The following is a 24,278-nucleotide window of genomic DNA, read 5'->3' on the forward strand; positions in this document are numbered from 1 at the left end:
TGCATTAAAGTACCCGGCCACTAGGAGCGCCGCCTCTGGATGAGCGTTTTCCTGTTTGCTCATGGCCGTATACAGTTCATTGAGTGCGGTCTTAGTGCCAGCATCGGTTTGTGGTGGTAAATAGACAGCTACGAAGAATATAGATGAAAACTCTCTTGGTAAATAGTGTGGTCTCCAGCTTATCATGAGATACTCTACCTCAGGCGAGCAAAACCTCGAGACATCCTTAGATATCGAGCACAAGCTGTTGTTTTCAAATATACATAGACCGTCACCCCTCGTCTTACCAGAGACTACTGTTCTATCCGGCCGACACAGTGTTTAACCCACCAGCTGTATGTTATTCGGTGAAACATAAGATATTACCGTTTTTAATGTCCGTTGGTAGGATGTACGTGCTTGTAGTTTGTCTAGTTTGTTATCCAATGATTTTACGTTGGCTAATAGGACTTATGGTAAAGGCGAATTACCCACTCACCGCCGGATCCTCACAAGGCACCCCGATCTTCATCCTTGATATCTCCGTCTCTTTCTCCTGCTGTCCTGATTTCTGTCCTGATTTCTAGAAGCTCTTTTCGGTCATAAGAGACAGTGGCAGAAACATAATGTACAACATAAATTACAAATAATGTGAAAAAACACACACAATAGGTTAGGAGACTGGAAAGCAGCAGCCATTCTCTCCGGCGCCATTGCATAACATTACCACCTGTGAGATAGTTTTTTTTATCTCAACTTCAACTATATTTTTCATTTATCTGTTATTTTCCCAGGTAAGTTGACTGAGAACACGTTCTCATTTGCAGCAACGACCTGGGGAATAGTTACAGGGGAGAGGAGGGGGATGAATGAGCCAATTGTAAACTGGGGATTATTAGGTGACCGTGGTGGTTTGAGGGTCAGATTGGGAATTTTAGCCAAGACACTGGGGTTAACACCCCTACTCTTACAATAAGTGCCATGGGATCTTTAATGACCTCAGAGAATCAGGACACCTGTTTAACGTCCCATCTGAAAGACGGCACCCTACGCAGGGCAGTGTCCCCAATCACTGCCCTGGAGCATTGGGATATTTTTTTTTAGACCAGAGGAAAGAGTGCCTCCTACTGGCCCTCCAACACCACTTCCAACAGCATCTGGTGTCCCATCCAGGAACTGACCAGGACCAACCCTGCTTAGCTTCAGAAGCAAGCCAGCAGTGGTATGCAGGGTGGTATGCTTCTGGAAAATATAATCTAGATCTAATGAAATATAACATTCCTAATGTGATAAGTAGATTCTGTAATAATAATTACATAACAGAACAATACAGAACAATACATAAAGAAAAATACATTTCTGAATTGGCTTAGGCCTCCAAAATGGAAGACGGAGTACCACATTAACTAAATTTGGCCTATCATTGATAAAGGGGAATGAGTAAATATACTATATTGTGGTAATTGTTTAGGGAATTACATTAAAGATCACTTGTAGGAGGTGTAAACAATAGGCCTAACTTACCTTTGTCTTTGCTTGTTCATTTTGTCCAGCTGTGACCACCAAATTATCTTCATAATAATTAAAGTGCACATAAGTGGTCTTATTAACAGGACAACACTTTTTGCTGACCAAAACCTGACATCTATCAAAAATATTTGAAATGTAAAGACAAGGATAGCTATGAACCGGCATGGCAAAAACACACGCGCCCCATCACATTATTCGTGATCAAAAGGGTTGGAGTTTTTGTGGGAAACAATTACCAAAACTATAGCTCCTACGGCCTTGTCACAGAAATACAGTCATTGTATTGATCAGGGTATCTTCAGCCATCCCTTCATCGATACCTCTACTGGGCGTGTTTATTGTCTGTCATTCATGGTCACAGAAAGAGAATGCCAAGGATTGGTAGAGCTGTAAAGCTGTGGCGCATTAGTGCTATTTTTTCGCTCCCTATTGGCCATTATTGATGTCAGTCAAGACTTTTAGCCGCTTAGTGACAGATGAGTATGGAAAAAAACAAAAACAATCTGTGCAAGCAGCCATCTTGAGTACAGTCCGCTCTGGAAGAAGGAATGAGAATTATATCGACTGGAGTCGGTCAAGGAAAACCTCAACATTAAACCAAGAAAACTCGACGAAAGAGACTAGCTACTTCTAACGGATTTCTTTAGATTATTTAGTTTGTTCTCCTTTTCGTGAATGCCACACGCCTTTTTGCGTTATTTTCATGTTGTGGACAAACAGAACGCTTGGAATCCACACAGCCTTTGGTAGAATCTCTGGCTAATGTTTTCTCCGGCGTTAACTTTCCTTTGGATTGATCGCACGTGATTTGGGAAAAGAGGAATGTTGTTAGAATGGAGCACGCTTCCTGGAACAATTTTACAAGCATGTATCTTGGTCATTAAGGTGTAATTACACAAACTCTACTCATTGCATTGGAGCTATAACTAGTGAGGTAACCAGTAAGCAATTTTGGTAATCAAAAACTTATGCAAACCATAGCAGTCCAGCTGAAAGGTTATCGCTAGTTAGCTATCTAGTCGGACAGTTGCAACAAAATAACAGTTTGTGATTATTTTTGCTAGGAGCTACTCTAGGCAATACATTGGTTCTAAAATGCGAAAATGTTGCATTATTGTGTGCGGAATGGATACACCATGCAGCAAGTGCACTAACCAGTAGCCAGACAAGCTATTCGTCGGTGTATTTTTTATTTTTTTGCAGTAACTTTCTGCTGTAGTTAGATCCATTCAAGACAAGTTTTTTTTTTCTTTCCATATGATGCAAGCCATGTCACATCCCACAAGAATACAATAAACACCAAGGACTCTGATGTGGATATTTTAATGCAAACGTTTCTGTGACCCTACTCCATGTTGCTGGCATTGCAGCTCTTTCAATCAGGCAATCATCCGATGCATTTGCTGTAAAAAGGTACTCTGATAGGTTGGACGCTAATCCCTAGGATTTGTGACACCGGGATTTAATCGAAATAAAGGATTTGACATTTGATTTGAAAATGGGAGCAGCAACGAAACTGGCATTCGGGGTCTTTCTCATCTCATTTTCCTCAGGTGGGTATTAGATAGGAAACTGTTTTAAAATATCGACAATTGATTACGTTTTCAGGCATGCAATCAACATATCTTCACACGCATCGATATCACATTGTAGGTCTATGATAATGTTATAGTTTATCCTACTTCGTGCATGACAGAGCCTAGGCTACTGTCCCTGTTTGGTGTTCTCAGTGCTGCGGGTCATATGACGCGGGAACGCGATCGAATGTACAATATAGCTCTTGAAACAGGACCGTTTTTTTGAATGGAACTGACTGTACACAATGTCCACTATTAGATTATTTTTAGGCCTATGTTAATCTTCTATACAACCATAGCCATTTCTAGCCACTATAGTGAGATAACATGGAAAGGGAGCTTATGTGGAGGAAGGAGGCAACGTTTGCATCAGATTGTGAGCAGCTAGCTGTATATATAATGCATATGGTGCAATGATTAATGCAATGTGTGCTTTGCATGCTATGTCAAAATTGCTACATATTTTATGACAACCTGGACTCAGGGGTAGACGTAACATATTAAAGGTAAATCCAGGACGCAACAATTAGTATGATATGTTACATTTCGTATGATATGTATTGATTTGGGGATGTCCATCATCCATTTCATATGATATGTTACGAATTACAATTCATATGATATGTTACAAATTGGAATTCATACAATATGTTACGAATTGCAATTTGTAAAATCTATGTTACAAATATGGCGTATGACATTCCAATTTGTTGTGGCTAACGTTAGCTAGGTGGCTAATGCTAACATTAGCTGGGTGGCTAACGTTAGCAAGACTAAGAGTTAGGTTAACGGGTTTGGGTTAGCTATCATGTTAAGTAGTTGCTAAAATGCTAAAGTTGCCTGTGATGAGATTCGAACATGCAACCTTTGGGTTGCCAGAAGTTCGCATTATAGGCCCACCCATCCAACCTGACCAAACAGCCTACTTTAGTTTTTGCATTACTTTTCATGCATAAGTTCCAAATATCTCTAATGGTCGCCCCAGAGGGAGTTTTTTTTTATTGCGCGTAATGTCAGAATGCACTCAGTTCCAAAATATGATTGTTACACAACAGGACAGTTAACCCAAGCTGCCCTCAAACCAAGGCACAATGCCTGCTAATTACAGGCTAGGTTTCAACTTTTAATTTCAAATGATTTTCTAACCAGGTTTATTTTCTAACAACAGTTTGAATATAGGTGTATTCCGTCTCCTCTTTAATTAATATAGAAGTAGACCATTTCACTGTTGCGGACAATTTACATTTGAGGCTTTATTGAGTTGCATAAACTTTTTCCTCCCTGGCACATTTTCCGGCTGGTGTTGGCATTGCCTTCACTACTAATAACAACTTCGAACATCTGTGCGTTCCTTTCAAAGTAAGTGCCTTATTACGTTATAATTTTCGTCTCTGTATATCGTGTTGTTTCTACTGTAGCATACCGTATGTACAGTTGAAGTCGGAAGTTTACATACACTTAGGTTGGAGTCATTAAAACAAGTTTTTCAACCAATCCACAATTTTGTTGTTAACAAACTATAGTTTGTAGACCTCCACAAGTCTGGTTCATCCGTGGGAGCAATTTCCAAATGCCTGAAAGTACCACGTTCATCTGTACAAACAATAGTGCGCAAGTATAAACACCATGGGACCACACAGCTGTTATACCGCTCAGGAAGGAGACGCGTTCAATCTCTTAGAGATGAACGTACTTTGGTGCGAAAGGTGCAAATCAATCCAAGAACAACAGCAAAGGACCTTGTAAACATGCTGGAGGAAACAGGTACAAAAGTATCTATATCCACAGTAAAACAAGTCCTATATTGACATAACCTGAAAGGCCACTCAGCAAGGAGAAGCCACTGCTCCAAAACCGTCATTAAAACAAGTCAGACTATGGTTTGCAACTGCACATGGGGACAAAGATCATACTTTTTGGAGAAATGTCCTCTGGTCTGATGAAACAAAAAATAGAACTGTTTGGCCATAATGACCATCGTTATGTTCGGAGGAAAAATGGGGAGGCTTGCAAGCCGAAGTACACCATTCCAACCGTAAAGAACAGGGGTGGCAACATCTTGTTGTGGGGGTGCTTTGCTGCAGGAGGGGCTGGTGCACTTCACAAAATAGATGGCATCATGTAGGGAGGACAATTATGTGGCTATATTGACGCAACATCTCAAGACATCAGTTAGGAAGTTACAGCTTGGTCGCAAATGGGCCTTCCAAATGGACAATGACCCCAGCATGCTTCCAAAGTTGTGGCAATATGGCTTAAGGACAACAAATTCAAGGTATTGGAGTGGCCATCACAAAGCCCTGACCACAATCCTATGGAAAATTTGTGGGCAGAACTGAAAAGCAAGGAGGCCTACAAACCTGACTCATTTACACCAGCTCTGTCAGGAGGAATGGGCCAAAATTCACCCAACTTATTGTGGGAAGCTTGTGGAAGGCTACCCGAAACATTTGACCCAAGTTAAACAATTTAAAGGCAATACTACCAACTACTAATTGAGTGTATGTAAACTTCTGACCCACTGGGAATGTGATTAAAGAAATGAAAGCTTTAAGAAATAATTCTCTCTACTATTATTTTGACATTTCACATTCTTAAAATAAAGCGGTGATCCTAACTGACCTAAGAAAGGGAATATTTACTCTGATTAAATGTCAGGAATTGTGAACATCTGAGTTTAAATGTATTTGGCTCAGGTGTATGTGAATTTCATGCATTCCGATTCTTGCATAGATTGTAATTAGACACATTATGATGTGTGTAAAATACTTTTATGAAGTTTGTACTGATTATGATGAGCTAATACTAAGCTAATTGCAAGCTATGTGTGGCACCATTTTTGTTGACATCATACAATTCATTCTGGTTGTCAGGTAATCTTTACGACCAAAGATGTTATAACAAAATGAGGTGAAGTGATGGTTTGCTTCTCTTTCGAGTAAACTTCCGGAAGTGAATGGTGGAAGTGAATGATGGTAGACGACACTCCCCCCTTCAACATGCATACTGCAAACTAGAGGTCGACCGACTATAATTTTTCAACACCGATACCGATTATTGGAGGACCAAAAAGGCCAATACCGATTAAATTGGCTGATTTTTATTTATTTATTTGTAATAAGGACAGTTACAACAATACTTAATGAACACTTATTTTAACTTAATATAATACATCAATAAAATACATTTAGCCTCAAGTAAATAATGAAACATGTTCAATTTGGTTTAAATAATGCAAAAACAAAGTGTTGGAGAAGAAAGTAAAAGTGCAATATGTGCTATGTAAGAAAGCTAACGTTTCAGTTCCTTGCTCAGAACATATGAAAGCTGGTGGTTCCGTTTAACATGAGTCTTCAATATTCCCAGGTAATAAGTTTTAGGTTGTAGTTATTATAGGAATTATAGGACTATTTCCCTCTATACCGTTTGTATTTCATTAACCTTTGACTATTGGATGTTCTTATAGGCACTTTAGTATTGCCAGTGTAACAGTATAGCTTCCGTCCCTCTCCTCGCTCCTCCCTGGGCTCGAACCAGCAACACAATGACAACAGCCACCATCGAAGCAGCGTTACCCATGCAGAGCAAGGGGAACAACTACTAGAAGGCTCAGAGCGAGTGACGTTTGAAACGCTAACTAGCTAGCCATTTCACTTCGGTTACACCAGCCTCATCTCGGGAGTTGATAGGCTTGAAGTCATAAACAGCGCAATGCTTGACGCACAACGAAGAGCTGCTGGCAAAACGCACGAAAGTGCTGTTTGAATGAATGTTTACTCGCCTGCTTCTGCCTACCACCGCTCAGTCAGATACTTAGATACTTGTATGCTTGTATGTTCAGTCAGATTATATGCAACGCAGGACACGCTAGATAATATCTAGTAATATCATCAACCATGTGTAGTTAAGTAGTGATTATGATTGATTGTTTTTTATAAGATACGTTTAATGCTAGCTAGCAACTTACCTTGGCTTACTGCATTCGCGTAACAGGCAGTCAGTCTCCTTGTGGAGTGCAACGAGAGAGAGGCAGGTCGTTTTTGCGTTGGACTAGTTAAAGGTATGTAAGGTTGCAAGATTGGGTCCCTCGAGCTGACAAGGTGAAAATCTGTCGTTCTGCCCCTGAACAAGGCAGTTAACCCACCGTTAACCCAAGGTATATATAAAAATAAAAAAACGGCAAATCGACGCCCAAAAATACTGAGTTCCGATTGTTATGAAAACTTGAAATAGGCCCTAATTAATTGGCCATTCCTATTAATCAGTCGACCTCTACTGCAAACAGACCCAACTCATCTTGTAACCTCATGTCATTGGTTGATGTGAAAAAACAAACATGGCGGCGCGCACAAACTACCCATCGATTTTTAGAAAGTGTTTTACTAAATTATTTAGGTCACTGGTGAAGTGACCTGTGATGTGATGAATTGTAAATAGTAATTGCTATTAGCTAACTCATATTATGGTTTCTGTCAGCCGAGAGTTAGCTAAATATGACCGCTTGTGTTAGGTCACTCTTACTTCAGTTGGCGCTATGACTAATGTAGCCCACATTTTCTGGGTTTGGATGAGAATTGTGTCATGCTGCTGTTTCTTCTGTGAATGTCTGACCATTGCATCCAAAAATAAACTGCTCGCATTGAGGACATAACGTTGTAAATACTGTTTGTGCAAAAAAATGTCTGAAAAAACAGTGTCCTGTTCAAACGCTGACTGTTGCATCAATCGTAACTGGACTTTATAAATAAGTGTTCTATTCACATCGCTTTGAAGGCACACTGCAGGGACCACTGTAGAATGATCACACCCATGTGTTCGTACATGTCAAAGGGTTAAGTAACTGGTCTCGTGTAACCATACCAAACGTAACACATCATACTAATTTGAGTGTCCCGGATTTACATTTGCTATGTTACGTCTAGTCTATGAGACCAGTCTTTTTATTCAGGAAGATTGTTAATGTGAGAATCCCCTCCACTAGATTATTTGAGTATTTCTGTGATGTAAGAACAGAATGAGGCTATATTTGACCCTATTTTGGTTGTTGATGTTTCAGTATAGGTTTGCTTATGAAGTGATTCTGACCTGGGCTCTGAAATCACAGTTGTATTGCCTAGATATTTTCTTATGTAGATAGGTACAGGTAAAATAAAGGAAATGCTTGACTAAATGAGGGATATAAAGTATATTAAGAGCAGCTGCTTCCACACAGGTGTGGTTCCTGAGTATATTAAGCAATTAACATCCAATAATGCTTAGGTTCATGTATAAAAATGTGCCCAGTTGCCCATCATTTTGTCAACCATGGCTAGAAGAGATCTCAGTGACTTTGAAAGAGGGATCTCAGTGACTCTCAAAGGATCATAGGGGGTTTAAAGGGTGAGTTTCAGTTACCAGATCTCAACCCAATTGAACACTTATGGGAGATTCTGGAGCGGCACCTGAAACAGCGTCTTCCACCACCATCAATAAAACACCAAATGATTGAATTTCTCATGAAAGAAAGGTGTCACATCCCTCCAATAGAGTTCCAGACACTTGTAGAATTTATGCCAAGGCGCATTGAAGTTATTCTGGTGGCTCGTGGTGGCCGATCGCCCTGTTAAGACACTTTCTGTTGGTGTTTAATTTATTTTGGCAGTTACCTATACGTTCATGCATAGCTACTGTATGGAATGTTATTTGCCTATCGTTATGCAAAGGCCTACAGTATATAATGATATGTTGTACAGTAGATTTCACTTTTGTTTTCTTTAACTGAACAACAACACAGCTACTTGTTTATTTTCGCTACATCCCAAAGAAAGCAGTTAGTTTGACAAAAAATATGTTTTTAGATATTCCTTGTTGGCACTCCGTGTGTGTGTATGTGTGTGTGTGTGGCGGTTTTGTTTGAAACAAGGCAAATGCTGCCTGCATCTGCCCTGAGAGACATATGTCCTTATCACTCTGCACTCCACAAAAGCCCCTTTGCACAGAGCAGGGAGAGGTGGGGGGCAAAGACTCAAGTCATCTCCTGAGTCAAAGCTTCATTTCCTTAGCATTAGGCAGAGTGCAGTCAGTGCATAGTAAACAGGGCCTAGCTAGGCCACATAACAGATGAGATTGAACTAAAGCAATCTACTCGCTTTACCTGAATGGGTTTCCCCCAAGCAGGACTTTGACCTCAATAGAGGGTAAATGTCAGTTACACAAACACCTCACCTCAATGCTACTTGATCCGCACCTGGCACACCGTCATGGCGGAGCTATGTTGATGTTATTTTGAGGAAGTGGTAAGTTTCATTGCTCGATTGCCTGGGTCGTAACGTTCTGCAGGTTGCAGATAGAAATATCACGAATAGAGCAGCTGACATATGTTCTACATAATATAGGCCTATTCCTGTCTGAACACTTCACAACACTGTGTCCTACTGATCACATCCCTTAAGTATAATGCTAGCGGTTTGGAATTTTGGTGGCCTGTTGATAGGAAAGGCCCTATGCAAAGGTTGTGGCATGGGCAGATTGCTTGTGCAAAGGATACCATAGCTGGATGAGTGCCTGGAGAACGGTTAATTACACTGCCCCTGTATCTTTTAAACTAGTTGTACATTTGATTGGAGGGAAGCAAAAGAAAGTCTGCTGGGTTGTTGTCACACTTTCAAAAGAAACTCTCTTGTCTGTTGAATTGTGTCTTAATTTGCCAGTTTCTCAGAGTCAAGTCCAGAATTAATTGTTTTGTTAAAAAGTAGTAAGGGAGTGCACGCACACATGCTTTCTCTCTCACTTTCTCTCTCTTTCTCTTGCTCTCTTTCTTTATATAGGCCTACGTCTCTCTCACACACTCACACACACACATCATGAAATACACCAACTAGACTATGGTGTGTTAAATTATAATGCGTGTTCAAAGGTTTGCCAGAAGGGCCATGTTTATGGGCATTACCTGCTTTGCCCATAGGCATGTCAGACTAAGGCCAATGGGGCCCAGTCACACACAGCTGGCTCTGGATGGGGAGCCAGTCTGTGTCCCATATGGAACCGTATCCCTATTCCAAATGTGACCTTTTGACCTGGTCAAAAGTAGTGCACTATATATCGATTAGGGTGATATGTACATTGTAGTCTATTGGGGATTAGGGTGTGTTGTTTCCCTTTGGGGCTCAACATATGTTCTTATCTGTCAGTTGTACAACAAATAGGTTGTTGTTAATATTTGGTAAAAACACAATTGGCATTTAAGGGGTTGGCTATGTTTTGTCATAGATAAGTTGTTATCCCCTTTGTTCTCCTGATGTAGACCTAGACCTAGCAGACTTTTCAACACATTTAGGCTTACCCAACCAAACTCTATGCACCATTGGGCTAACAACCAAGCAACGGGCATAGAAATTTAACTTGTTGTTATATTCTGAAGTGCTGTGACCAGCGTGTTTTTCTATGCAGAAAAGGTCCATTTCACTCATAGGCCTCCACTGTTTCATATGTAAATGTGATTTTTTATTGTACAACAAAAGCCCCAAAATCCCGCCCTCTCCTCTATCTTGAATTTTAAGCAGTTCCTCTCTTCGACTACAATTATCGCATTAGTCTACCCTTAGTGGCTCTTACAAGAGGGGCCCCTCAAAAGAGTGCAGTTAGAATGTGTACTGCTCATTACCAAAGGTTCTCTGGTCACATTAGGCAACAACGCCCCTCATTGTGACGGCCTAACCTTGCATCCTGAGCAAGGGACTGGAGCAGCACCCCATTCCATTTATTGTTGCCTCCAAGCAAATGATCAAACAAAGTTCACCAGCCAGAAACCAGCTACAGTAGAGACGAGCCACGTTAGAGACTAGCGACTGTAGAGACTAGCTGCAGTAGAAACAAGCTAAGGCCTCCTTAAGCTACAGTAGAAAATGGTCTTCACAAAGATTCTGGGCATAAAACCAGCGACATGCCTAGGGTTGAAAAATTCTGGTAACTTTCCCCAAGTTCCCAGGTTTTACAGAAATCCTGGCTGGATAATTCCTGGAATTGGGATGGCATAAACAGGAAAACTGGAATTCTCCAACCAGGATTTCTGGAAAATTTGTGAAAGTTACCGGAATTTTGCAACCTTACACATACCCATATTTGTCCGTCTCCCCTTAGTGTCCCCCTCTGTAGGGTGATATTAGGTTGATCTCCCGCATCTTTCTACCCTTTACTGTCAGGTGTAACTCTGTGTACTGCACTGTACCTCACCATAATTACAGAAAGGTCTTTCCACCCCCATGTGCTCGCTATCCAAATATAATCTCTCTATGTGACCTGCCTCAACATGATTCATTAATGGCTCTCTGATGGAAGTTTGTCTGCCTCCGTATCACATATACCACCATAGAGCCCCCATCTTGCGGTTAGATCGTTTCCTGGAGTTTGTTTGCTCTCTCCCTTTTCTCAAGAGTTTTAAAACAAACAAAAAAATACCCCCCGTATATCAGGTAGTGATCTCCAAAAGGGACGCTTGTCCGACAAAAGACCTGGCCTCTCAGTCAACAAAACGAACCACCATCCCACTCGTAGCATGCTAAAGAGTTGCCATAACAAATAGCAGACAGCGGTACGGGACCGGTTTGTTTGTTGTTTCTTCAGATCATTATCAGAACTCTTACAGTGTGCTCTGTGGGACAGCACTCGCTCGATGCAATCGACTGCGGATTTCACAAATGAAAAAGGTGCATGGATGACTTTTCTACAACTGGTTTGTTGACCTTTCTTTTAACACAGGTTCCATAACCGGATAAATACTTTGACCTCAAATTGGATTATCTGACTTTTTTATTATCTTGCAGTGCTCACTGAGGTGGATTACAGAAACCAAGATGGTGTTGCAGGCCATAGCACTGTGCTTGTATGAATTATTTACATTCAACAGTTGTAACTGTGAAGTCAAAATTGTTCACTTTAAAAGGGCAAATGATTTGGAAATCATACAAATGCCTTGTTTCCCCATGGTTTGCTCCTCCATGCTCCTGTTGTTCCTCCTGTCAGAGAGAACATTCTGTTCTCATCTGTACTTAGAATAAGGCCCAAAGGAGCATGGAATTTAAAGCACTCATCAGACTCAACCTGCAGCCACCCATGGCACACACTAGGACCAAATGTAACACAACAGTTAACAGGAAAACAGGAAAACTTTCCTGCGTTTCTATGGAGAAGTGCTTTATGGTTTGGCATTCCAGGCTCATTTCACAAGAGGGAGTTTGATGTGACTCAAACTTAACTTTAGGGCACTTAACTCTTTAGGGCACTTAACTCTATGGACTGCACTGGAGTAGCAATTACAGTCAATCGTTATGCTAGTAATTAGCCCACCAACAGGTATGAAAGTGTCAAAGGGGTACTTACCCCAAACCCCCATAATCAGCTGTCAGACTTTGGCATCCCGCCCTGTGTGTGTAAAGTCTGGGACCCCTTAAATAACAACAGGGTGCTGTTTTGAAAGGCCTCCAAAACCAAGCACAATAATACACACACGGAGACAAAGAGACACACACACAACTGCATATCCTGGAAATGCGGAGCCACAGAATATACACAGAAAGACAAAAAAATTGTCGAACTTGAATAGACGGAAAGGACCCCCCCCTCTGAAAACAAATGGCCTGTTCTAAACCCCATGTTGTCCTAATGTTGTTCATCAGACACAAAGACTGCAGACTGCAGGCCCATTCATTCATACTGTAAAACAGCTAAACACAGTGATGAAGTCAGATCCCTTAATCCTGGCTGGAATGTCTGTCCAGCTCCGGCAGCCTCATTGGTCTCAGCACCAGTTTGCTGCTTATCACTCCAACTGCAAACAAATGTGATGTTGTGGGCTCTAAAAGAGATCAGGGGGAAACAATCCAATTTTCACCTGAAAACAGTCCTGTTTTGTTACAGTTTACTTTGATCAACTATTTGGCCCCTTGTTTGTTCCCAGGAGTAACAATTAGGCCTAAATGTTCAGAAATGAGGTGAGTGCTTTTCATGCAAATGCCATGATATTAATTTAAACTTTACTAGAGTGAAGAAAGAATGCACAAGTACTACACAGACTTCCATGTAGCCTACTTGTTTGTGTTTCTGAACTGTTAGTACTCTACCAAGGAGTACTAGGACTCTCACTCCAGTAGGGTCACGGGTCGTTCCACCAATTCGGTCCCTTTTGAGATCTGTAGAAAAACAACTTTAGATTTCACCTAATTTTAACATTCTGTCAAAGAGCACGTTAAACTTAATAAAAACACAAAAAAACATGTTTTCCCATCTCAAGAAGTTAAATAAAAAAAATACTATAAATAGTGCCTATTAACCTTTTCACCCAACAAACAGGTGTGATCATTCTACAGTGGTCCCTGCTCCTACTGCGTACGCTCAAACTGGTGTGATCATTCTACAGTGGTCTCTGCTCCTACTGCGTACGCTCAAACTGGTGTGATCATTCTACAGTGGTCCCTGCTCCTGCTGCGTACGCTCAAACTGGTGTGATCATTCTACAGTGGTCCCTGCTCCTGCTGCGTACGCTCAAACGGGTGTGATTATTTAGAACGTCCAGTTTCGATTGATAATCAGCATTTGAGCTGGCCACACTGTTTTTTTCACAGAAACATTTTGCACAAACACAGTCCTTACATAGTTATGTCCAGAATGAGACCAGTTTATTTTTGGATACAATGTTCAGAGAAGTAGCTATCATCCAAACGCAATCATCCAAACCGGAAAATGTAGGCTACATTTGTCCTAACGCTAACTGAGGAAAGATTGACGTAACACAAGTGGCCATATTTTAATTCTCGGCTGACAGAAACTAAAATATGAATTAGCTAATAGCAATTACTATTTATAATTAATCACATAACAGGTGAGCTCACCATTGATCGAAATAATTGAGTAAAACACTTTCTAGAAATGGGGTAGTTTGTGCGCGCCACCATGTTTGTTTTTTCGTATCAACCAAAGATGAGAGGAGACAAGATGAGTTTTATCTGTTAATGGTATGCATGTTGAAGGGGGTGTGTCATCTACGATCATTCACTTCCCTTCATTCACTTCCGGAAGTTTACCCTAAAGATGAGTGAACCATTCCTTCACCTCATTATAACATCTTTGGTCTGACAGATATTTACGTAACACCTAGAATGCATTGTATAATGTCAACAAACATGGCACCACACATACACAGCTGGCAAATAGCTTAGCATTAGCTCATTATAGTCAGTACAAACTTCAAAAAAGGATTTTACACACATCATAGGTGTCCATTACAATAAATGCAATATTCAGAATGCATTATTTGTCACCAGATCTTAAAAACATTTGAATAAAACTGTAAATGCATTATACTTATTTTCCACCATAATTTGCAAATAAATTCATTAAAAATCCTACAATGTGATTTTCTGGATTTTTTTTCTCATTTTGTCTGTCATAGTTGAAGTGTACCTATGATAAAAATTACAGGCCTCTCTCATCTTTTTAAGTGGGAAACTTGCACAATTGGTGGCTGACTAAATACTTTTTTGCCCCACTGTACATACATACGTACATATATACTGTATGCGCCAACGACAACACGATATACAGAAAATAAGGAACTTGCTTTGTATGTTGTAAAAGCTTTACATGGTCGCTGCCCATATCATTTGCATAGTGCAGAAAATACCCGAGAGTTCAGGGGCCTTCCTTTAATAAAGTTAACTATTTTCACTGTTGTGTCCAAAACATCTTTCAAGCTGTCATGCATTCCCTTGGCAGCAAGAACTTCTCGGTGGATGCTGCAGTGTACCCAAGTGGCATGGGAGCAACTGCTTCCACACGCATTACCACTCCAACTATGTCTCCCTGTCATGGCTTTTGCGCCACCAGTACAGATACCAACATGAGCAGCAGCTACGCTTGGCTGCATACGGACCGTTAGGGGAATTCCCACGAGAGAGTAATGGTTAATGTGATTGGATGTTATTTATTTGACTAGGCTACCTGTATTTGACATTGTGTTGTTATTATTTCGCTGAACACTAGATGGTTTAATTTTATTTTTGGCAGTGAAATGAGGCTACTCGGGCGAGAGAAAAAACTCACCCAAATGTATAGCTCCATTGGAAAATATAAATGGACTGTTTGAAAATGTGAAGGAGAAAAGAATTGCGCTTACCCCAGTTTGGGAATACCTGCTCTACACAATGACTCCTTGTTTTGTCACAAACTGAAATTAGACAAACTATTATAATTTTTGCAACCAGGAAATGGCTGAGCAATTTCTGCATAATGTACCTTTTTAAAGCTAGTTTCCTGTAATTCCACACCTTTTGTCATGGGGCTGAGAAAATAATTGCACCTTCAAAGCAAATGTTTTGCAATTCTACACCATGGGGCTGAGAGACAATTTGCTGTTTTAATGCTAATTTAATGAAATGATACACATTTTACCATGGGTTATGCCTTGTTCCAATGCTATCTGAGTGACTCAAACATTATAACAAAATCAGTGGGGGCCATTTGTTTTTTGATTCTAACTATACTGACTGTACCGTTTTTATTTTGGTGATTGTTAATTCTCAAAGATGATCTTCTTTAAAAATAGACTGCTCCTTTTTCTACATGCTTCATATCTGGATTTAGGTGTTTAAGTTTAAACAGAAAACGTTTTACCACCCCCCCCAAAAAATGCACTCCATTATTATTTTCGTAATTTTTTGTAATTATGTTTTTTTGCAGTGGCACACCCGATTTAGAAGCAGCGGTGCGCTGCTGCTAAATGCATATAGGGGAAACACTTTTTAAAATGCTGTTATTCAATATTGATGTTGCACAATTTCTGTTAGGAGACTCAAAAGGCACTGATTTTGTGGAACAACCAACATAGCCTAGGCCAAATGTTATAGTTGATGAGGTTATCAAAGCCATAGGATGGGGCGGCAGGTATCCTAGTGGTTAGAGCATTGGGCCAGTAACCGAAAGGTTGTGAAATCGAATCCCAGAGCTGACAAGGTAAAAATCTGCTGTTCTACTGCTGAACAGGGCAGTTAAGCTACTGTTCCTAGGCCATCATTGTAAATAAGAATTTGTTCTTAACCGACTTGCCTAGTAAAAATAAAGGTTAAAATAAGATGAGTCATCTATTTTGATATCAGTAGTTGATTGTATGTGTGGATCTCTAAATACAAGCTATATTTATAACTGCACTTGTTTCACGTCCATGGGGGGAGTGGAGTGCCTGTTACACCCTGTGGAGATGGAGCACAAGAGAAAGTATCTTTGCTCCCCCCTTTGGCATAATTTCAAATCACATCCCCCCTCCCACTTAATCCGGGTTGCCCAGCCTGCGCTGGAATGGACAAGATAATCAGAGGAGTCTGCCACAGACAGACTTGATGAGCTGGCAAAGTTTTTTTTAAGCCATCTTGGTTGTGCCACCGAATCTGAGGAAAATGCCTACAGTATGGCTCTTCAGTTGTTTAGAACCGGCACTTGGGCATTCTAATTGCATTGCTGTAGTTTTCAATTAGGGTTTTGAAAGATTATTTAGATATTCTGTCGACTCCCTGTTTGGACCAATGGATTAACCCCTAGTAAACCTGCTGCTTGTGATGAGGGCCAAATATTTTGAGGAGTATAGTGGATACAGAAGCTCCTATGATGGAAGAAGGTTTAGGCTAGGGGTTGTCTAGAGTGAGTCTAGCGTAGCCTATTTGAGATTGTCAAGATGGAATGATGTTTATGTGTTGGCTCCCGTCCATACAACATTGTCAAAGGTCCTGCCCAATCCAACTATCCCCCAGTAGTCAATTAACAAACTGACTTTTGAACAGGGCTCTTTTGTGATTTGTGCTGGCCCAGATCTGTAATCATGGTATTGGGGCTTCGACGAATGATGTGCATCTTCGGCTGTGCCTTCCTCCTCCTCCACCAGGCGTGGATGTGACAGTAATTCCGGCAGATTCCCTGTAATCCTGATAATGGCGATTTGTGTCTCCGGAACTAATCCCCTGGATTTATCCCCACGAGGGGCAATTAGCAAATTAATTCCCCCCCAAAATAATTTTCTTCATCCATCCAGCCAGACACACCACAGCACCATTTGTTTTTTAAAGAGGCATTATGCTGTTATTATTGTATCGTTTACACTTTTATGAATATGAATTAGGAAAATGGGTCTCTTCTTGGACTAGGGCCATGACTGAGTAATGGATTTGATGTGTTCAATGTAAGCAAAATGTCTTCATGCGGGCTATTTTGGAATGCATACAGTCAGTTAGGGATGGGCATTTTAAATTAATAATATAATTATTTTGGGGGGGGAAGATTGTCACACAAAAAAGACAAATGCCACAGGGTGCTATACCGCTATAACAGTAGCCTAGGCTAACAGCAACAGTGAAAGAGAAGTCTGATGTTTGCCATCATAAAACTGATTTTGTTTCAACATTTTTTGATGAGTGTTTTGTATTGATCTGTGTCAGGTCTTGTGGACCTTCCGTTGATGTACGCCTGTAGGCTAGTCGCTGAGGTGGGGAAAATAGCATACTGTTGTCAGGGCTGACTGGAGGGCTACATGCAGTATGATAGTAAGATGCCTTTTTATATAAAATGCAACCCATAACCTATAGCCCATGAGAGAAAATGTACTTGAAAAATCAAACAAATCACTTTGTCCGTCCCCAGAACTGTAGGCTATATTTACTGTATGCATCTGAAAACAATCTGAAAACAATATCAAAGCCACATAACGTCTGAAGCAGCATACAGTGCCTTGCGAAAGTATTCGGCCCCCTTGAACTTTGCGACCTTTTGCCACATTTCAGGCTTCAAACATAAAGATATAAAACTGTATTTTTTTGTGAAGAATCAACAACAAGTGGGACACAATCATGAAGTGGAACAACATTTATTGGATATTTCAAACTTTTTTAACAAATCAAAAACTGAAAAATTGGGCGTGCAAAATTATTAAGCCCCTTTACTTTCAGTGCAGCAAACTCTCTCCAGAAGTTCAGTGAGGATCTCTGAATGATCCAATGTTGACCTAAATGACTAATGATGATAAATACAATCCACCTGTGTGTAATCAAGTCTCCGTATAAATGCACCTGCACTGTGATAGTCTCAGAGGTCCGTTAAAAGCGCAGAGAGCATCATGAAGAACAAGGAACACACCAGGCAGGTCCGAGATACTGTTGTGGAGAAGTTTAAAGCCGGATTTGGATACAAAAAGATTTCCCAAGCTTTAAACATCCCAAGGATCACTGTGCAAGCGATAATATTGAAATGGAAGGAGTATCAGACCACTGCAAATCTACCAAGACCTGGCCGTCCCTCTAAACTTTCAGCTGATACAAGGAGAAGACTGATCAGAGATGCAGCCAAGAGGCCCATGATCACTCTGGATGAACTGCAGAGATCTACAGCTGAGGTGGGAGACTCTGTCCATAGGACAACAATCAGTCGTATATTGCACAAATCTGGCCTTTATGGAAGAGTGGCAAGAAGAAAGCCATTTCTTAAAGATATCCATAAAAAGTGTCATTTAAAGTTTGCCACAAGCCACCTGGGAGACACACCAAACATGTGGAAGAAGGTGCTCTGGTCAGATGAAACCAAAATTGAACTTTTTGTCAACAATGCAAAACGTTATGTTTGGCGTAAAAGCAACACAGCTGAACACACCATCGCCACTGTCAAACATGGTGGTGGCAGCATCATGGTTTGGGCCTGCTTTTCTTCAGCAGGGACAGGGAAGATGGTTAAAATTGATGGGAAGATGGATGGAGCCAAATACAGGACCATTCTGGAAGAAAACCTGATGGAGTCTGCAAAAGACCTGAGACTGGGACGGAGATTTGTCTTCCAACAAGACAATGATCCAAAACATAAAGCAAAATCTACAATGGAATGGTTCAAAAATAAACATATCCAGGTGTTAGAATGGCCAAGTCAAAGTCCAGACCTGAATCCAATCGAGAATCTGTGGAAAGAACTGAAAACTGCTGTTCACAAATGCTCTCCATCCAACCTCACTGAGCTCCAGCTGTTTTGCAAGGAGGAATGGGAAAAAATTTCAGTCTCTCGATGTGCAAAACTGATAGAGACATACCCCAAGTGACTTACAGCTGTAATCGCAGCAAAAGGTGGCGCTACAAAGTATTAACTTAAGGGGGCTGAATAATTTTGCACGCCCAATTTTTCAGTTTTTGATTTGTTAAAAAAGTTTGAAATATCCAATAAATGTCGTTCCACTTCATGATTATGTCCCACTTGTTGTTGATTCTTCACAAAGAAATACAGTTTTATATCTTTATGTTTGAAGCCTGAAATGTGGCAAAAGGTCGCAAAGTTCAAGGGGGCTGAATACTTTCGCAAGGCACTGTATAATGAATACTCTCACAAGTGTTTGAATACTGAACGTCTGTTCGGATATCCGGATATTCGATTAACCGCGCCCATCCCTAAGTCAGATGCTATCTTCTTCACCATAGCAGTGCTGATCTCTGTGAGGATGTTATTCTCATCATTGGTTGAGGCAAAAAAAATTTTTGAAGAAATGTTTGGGAATAAGTGTCGAAGATGTCCCATTGTCAGGATCATTAGTGAACAGACTGTAAACACATGGTCAAACTGTGACCCCACAGAGGTAGCCTACAGTAAATGGTGTCTGTACTGTATGCCCAGTCCAGCTTGTTCAGCACAAGCAATTGTGGCACTCCAACTCATCCCCGGGCTTGTTTCTTCCTTGGCGCTAACTAGAGGTCGACCGATTATGATTTTTCAACGCCGATACCGATTATTGGAGGACCAAAAAAGCCGATACCGATTAATCGGCTGATTGTTTAAAAAAAATATTTTTGTAATAATGACAATTACAACAATACTGAATGAACACTTATTTTAACTGAATATAATACATCAATAAAATCAATTTAGCCTCAAGTAAATAATGCAAAAACAAAGTGTTGGAGAAGAAAGTAAAAGTGCAATATGTGCCATGTAAGAAAGCTAACGTTTAAGTTCCTTGCTCAGAACATGAGAACATATGAAAGCTGGTGGTTCCTTTTAACATGAGTCTTCAATATTCCCAGGTAAGACGTTTTAGTTTGTAGTTATTATAGGAATTATAGGACTATATCCCTCAATATCATTTGTATTTCATTAACCTTTGACTATTGGATGTTCTTATAGGCACTTTAGTATTGCCAGTGTAACAGTATAGCTTCCGTCCCTCTCCTCGCTCCTCCCTGGGCTCGAACCAGCAACACAACGACAACAGCCACCATCGAAGCAGCGTTACCCATGCAGAGCAAGGGAAACAACCACCCCAAGGCTCAGAGCGAGTGAAGTTTGAAACGTTATTAGCGCGCGCTAACTAGCTAGCCATTTCACTTCGGTTACACCAACCTCATCTCGGGAGTTGATAGGCTTGAAGTCATAAACAGCGCAATGCTTGACGCACAACGAAGAGCTGCTGGCAAAACGCACGAAAGTGCTGTTTGAATGAATGTTTACGCACCTGCTTCTGCCTACCACCGCTCAGTCAGATACTTAGATACTTGTATGCTTGTATGCTCAGTCAGATTATATGCAACGCAGGACACGCTAGATAATATCTAGTAATATCATCAACCATGTGTAGTTAACTAGTGATTATGATTGATTGTTTTTTATAAGATACGTTTAATGCTAGCTAGCAACTTACCTTGGTTTACTGCATTCGCATAACAGGCAGTCAGTCTCCTCTGGAGTGCAACGAGAGAGAGGCAGGTCGTTATTGCGTTGGACTAGTTAACTGTAAGGTTGCAAGATTGGGTCCCTCGAGCTGACAATGTGCAAATCTGTCGTTCTGCCCCTGAACGAGGCAGTTAACCCACCCTTCCTAGGCCGTCATTGAACATAAGAATGTGTTCTTAACTGACTTGCCTAGTTAAATAAAGGTATAAGAAATACATAAATAAATTAAATCGGCAAATCGGCGCCCAAAAATACAGAGTTCCGATTGTTGTTGGAAACTTGAAATCGGCCCTAATTAAATCGGCCATTCCGATTAATCGGTCGACCTCTAGCGCCTCTAGTCTCTTTTACTCAACTTGCGTGACCAGTTTCCAGATCTCTTTCCCCTGGGCTCAGAGCATTCCACGTTTAGCTATCCTATGTTTAGTTGTCCCTCATAATTGATTGTCAGAACAAAACGGCACTGTAGGTCCCGACTCCCTTGTCCCTGGCCCTGTTAGATATGAGCGGAATGAAGAGACTAAGAGAATCCCCTCTGTGTCTCAGGGGGCCCTTGGCAGGTGACTTCTTTCTTTCTTCTCACTCTCTTTCTTCTATCTCTCTTGCTGTGTCCCTGTCTCTGATTCTCTGTCCCTTTCTCTCTGTCTTTCTTTCCATCTCACTCTCAAAATATCTCTTTGTACTTTTTAAATTATGCATTTCTTCTTTTTAATTAAGGATGTGTGTGTCTTTTTACACCCCGAAGACAAAATGTGTTAAGAATAGACTTTACAATAGATTACGTAGGCTAAACAGTAGCATTTTATCCTATCTGAGCTGAATCAAGCCGGCAAGCCTATTTATAGAAAGCTTTCTAAACGGTTAGTTCTCCTATATTTGGCACACGTAGAGATGAGAGAGAAAGACCTTTGCATGTTCATTGGTTTGTGTCAGAGCCTCTCTTCCCTGCCTTAACAAGCAGACGTGTCACCATTGTCAAACCACACCCACCATATCCTTTTGTTTTCAGTCACTGTTACCACTTGAGGTTTTGTCAGGGTTAACCATAACCACAAGCTCATATTGTTGTGGTTTCTTAAACCATATGGCACTCTCAGGCTATGTTTTGAACTTTAAATTCAAAATCCTTTTTCCTGTTGTTTAGATAAGTCTCAAGGATTATACTTAAAATATAAATGATTTTTGTCTAGCCTTTTTGGTGTTTGAGATGATATAGTGAATACATTCCTTAAGCAGTAGGCCCTAATCCAGGGATGAATCAACCTGTGGTGCCTGGCGCCTCGCAGGTTAATGTTTATATTTTGAGTTCATTGTCATGTCTATGGCTCAGTGAAGGAGGATAGCCTGACTATGCGTGACAGTACATTATTGGCAATTGTTTGATTGACTTGTGTGTAGTGTGCTTTGTACAGCTCGGAGCACACTGTCAATAGGGGCTGTATTTTACTAGCTGCATACTAGAATATTTCATGCCTAGGTTACTTCTCAAAATGGATGAGGTGAGGGTGCAGTGGGCTAAATGATTGTCATGTGTTGTGATTCAGTGCAGTAAATGACATTCGACTTATTTCAACCCTGCTGATTCGGTTGAAAACGAGACTGTTCTCTCTGAATGGGAATTCTATCCCATTACCCTCCTGGACCTATCAAACATAATCATTAACAAATCATATCACAATCAGCCAGGGCCAGAGATTTTCCCACACAGCATTTGAAGACTGTGTGTGTCAGTTTCTAGAGGCACTCGAGTCATCACCACTGGTTAATTACAGTGCTGTGGTAAGGCTTCACACTGTGGAGGGAGGCTGGCTGATGAGAGATGGCTCTGTTCGTGATCACTGCAGCCCTGGAAGTGGCCTTTAATGCCTCCATCCTGTAATTGTCCTGCAGTGAGTGGAGAGTTACACCATCCGTGCATTGCTTCACGAGAGCAATAGATTAGTCGTAGATTAAAAGGACATATGATGTTACACTGTAGACAGGGCTGTCCCAAAATGAACTATGTTGATGTGCAGGACACAGTAGGCTTCTTTTATGTATTCATTCATGTCTGTGGTTTGGTGTTTGAACGCCCTTCAACCGATTCTAACCAAATGATTTATTAACACATTCGCCTTACAACAGGAATGCTGTTCGACCTTCACCTCAAAGTATTTTGATCTGGTGTCTCCATCTCTCTGTTCCTCAGGGGCTATCCTGGGCCGGTCAGAGACGCAGGAGTGTGTCCACTACAACTACAACCCCAACCCTGCTGCCATCCAGGAGAACCGGGGTAACCGCAGTGGCATCGAGACGTGTGCCGGGGAGAAGGACAAGCGGAGACACTGCTTTGCCACCTGGAGGAATGTGTCGGGAACCGTAGATATCGTCAAGCAGGGCTGCTGGCTGGATGATACCAACTGCTATGACAGGTAGGGCCTATTGCATCATGGCTCTGTGGGGGTGGGTTGGATAACATGTGTGATCTGTTACAACACACCAATGACACACGGTGGAATAACTAAGTGTATCATTGGTGTTTTGCAATGGATGACAAATGTTATCAGTATAATCAGTGAAGACGACTCTGAGGCCTATCTAGTACCTCCATTCTGTGTGAGGACTTGGTCGTCCCATGGAGATGATGTGAAAGGTGTCAATGTGGAGGACGAAAAATCATCATGAACGTGGTTTCTTGCAGGCTAGACATTTTTTTTTAAATGTCAGCATTAGCAGTCTCGACTTGTTCTAACAGCTACACTACTGCGATAAACAATTGAGCTTCTTCAAGTAATTTAACACCTGCAGTGTTTTTTTAAAACAATCTAGGCCTAGATGTTTGCATATTGCACATTTGCCCTGTGAGCCAGAACAGACAGATCAAGATGGATGAAATGTTTCCTCACTCAGAGTTATATATATATATATACCTGATGTTTAAGTGTAACACTTTAGCCCCTCTTCACTTGTGTAAACATGTTATTGCTGTTCAGCTTTGCTCCCCCTCCATTCCACCAAATTGTGATGTTATCTTCCCAGCTATCCATCCAGCATGTCAGCTAGTGTTGCCAGAAACATTCTCTGTCATAGCGTGCGAGAACCCAGGCCCAGAAAGGCCGATTTACACAGCGGGTCTTGTCTTAGCATGCTGATGAACCCGTTTACCTTCCATCTGCAGTAACCAAATCGATGTGTTTTTGAAGTGTGGCATGCTGCCATGTGATTACTCAATGTAGAGCAATGTAGAGCAACAGGTAGCTCCGACCGTGCGGCAACTTACCAACGTGTGTATACTCTCCATGTAAACAACAGCCAAACATTTTTTTTTCAAACATAGTTTGGAGTGAATACTGCTCATTTTGTTTCAGCTTGTGTTAATCAGCTTGTTTATCTAGTCAAGGATGTTTAGAGAACGGAGTGTAGCTTTGATATGGTTTAACTGCCATGGAATGTCAGTTTGCCAGTTAAATATAGAATTTATTCTTTTTTTCCTTCGTT

General features: G+C 41.0%; 1 protein-coding gene across 1 annotated transcript in view; it reads left to right on the plus strand.

Moving 5' to 3' along the window:
* The first annotated feature begins 1,916 nt into the window (after positions 1-1,916).
* Positions 1,917-24,278, plus strand: part of LOC110520186 (activin receptor type-2A) — a 47,793-nt gene continuing 25,431 nt past the window's right edge. Inside the window, exons 1-2 of the mRNA XM_021597329.3 lie at positions 1,917-3,062; positions 22,990-23,212. Of these exons, the coding sequence (XP_021453004.1) occupies positions 3,008-3,062; positions 22,990-23,212 (278 nt within the window). The 5' untranslated portion in view covers positions 1,917-3,007. The remainder of the gene's footprint in view (positions 3,063-22,989; positions 23,213-24,278) is intronic.

This window comes from Oncorhynchus mykiss, chromosome 3 (assembly GCF_057628025.1).
Source record: "Oncorhynchus mykiss isolate SJ-2025 chromosome 3, ASM5762802v1, whole genome shotgun sequence".
Taxonomy (NCBI): domain Eukaryota; kingdom Metazoa; phylum Chordata; class Actinopteri; order Salmoniformes; family Salmonidae; genus Oncorhynchus; species Oncorhynchus mykiss.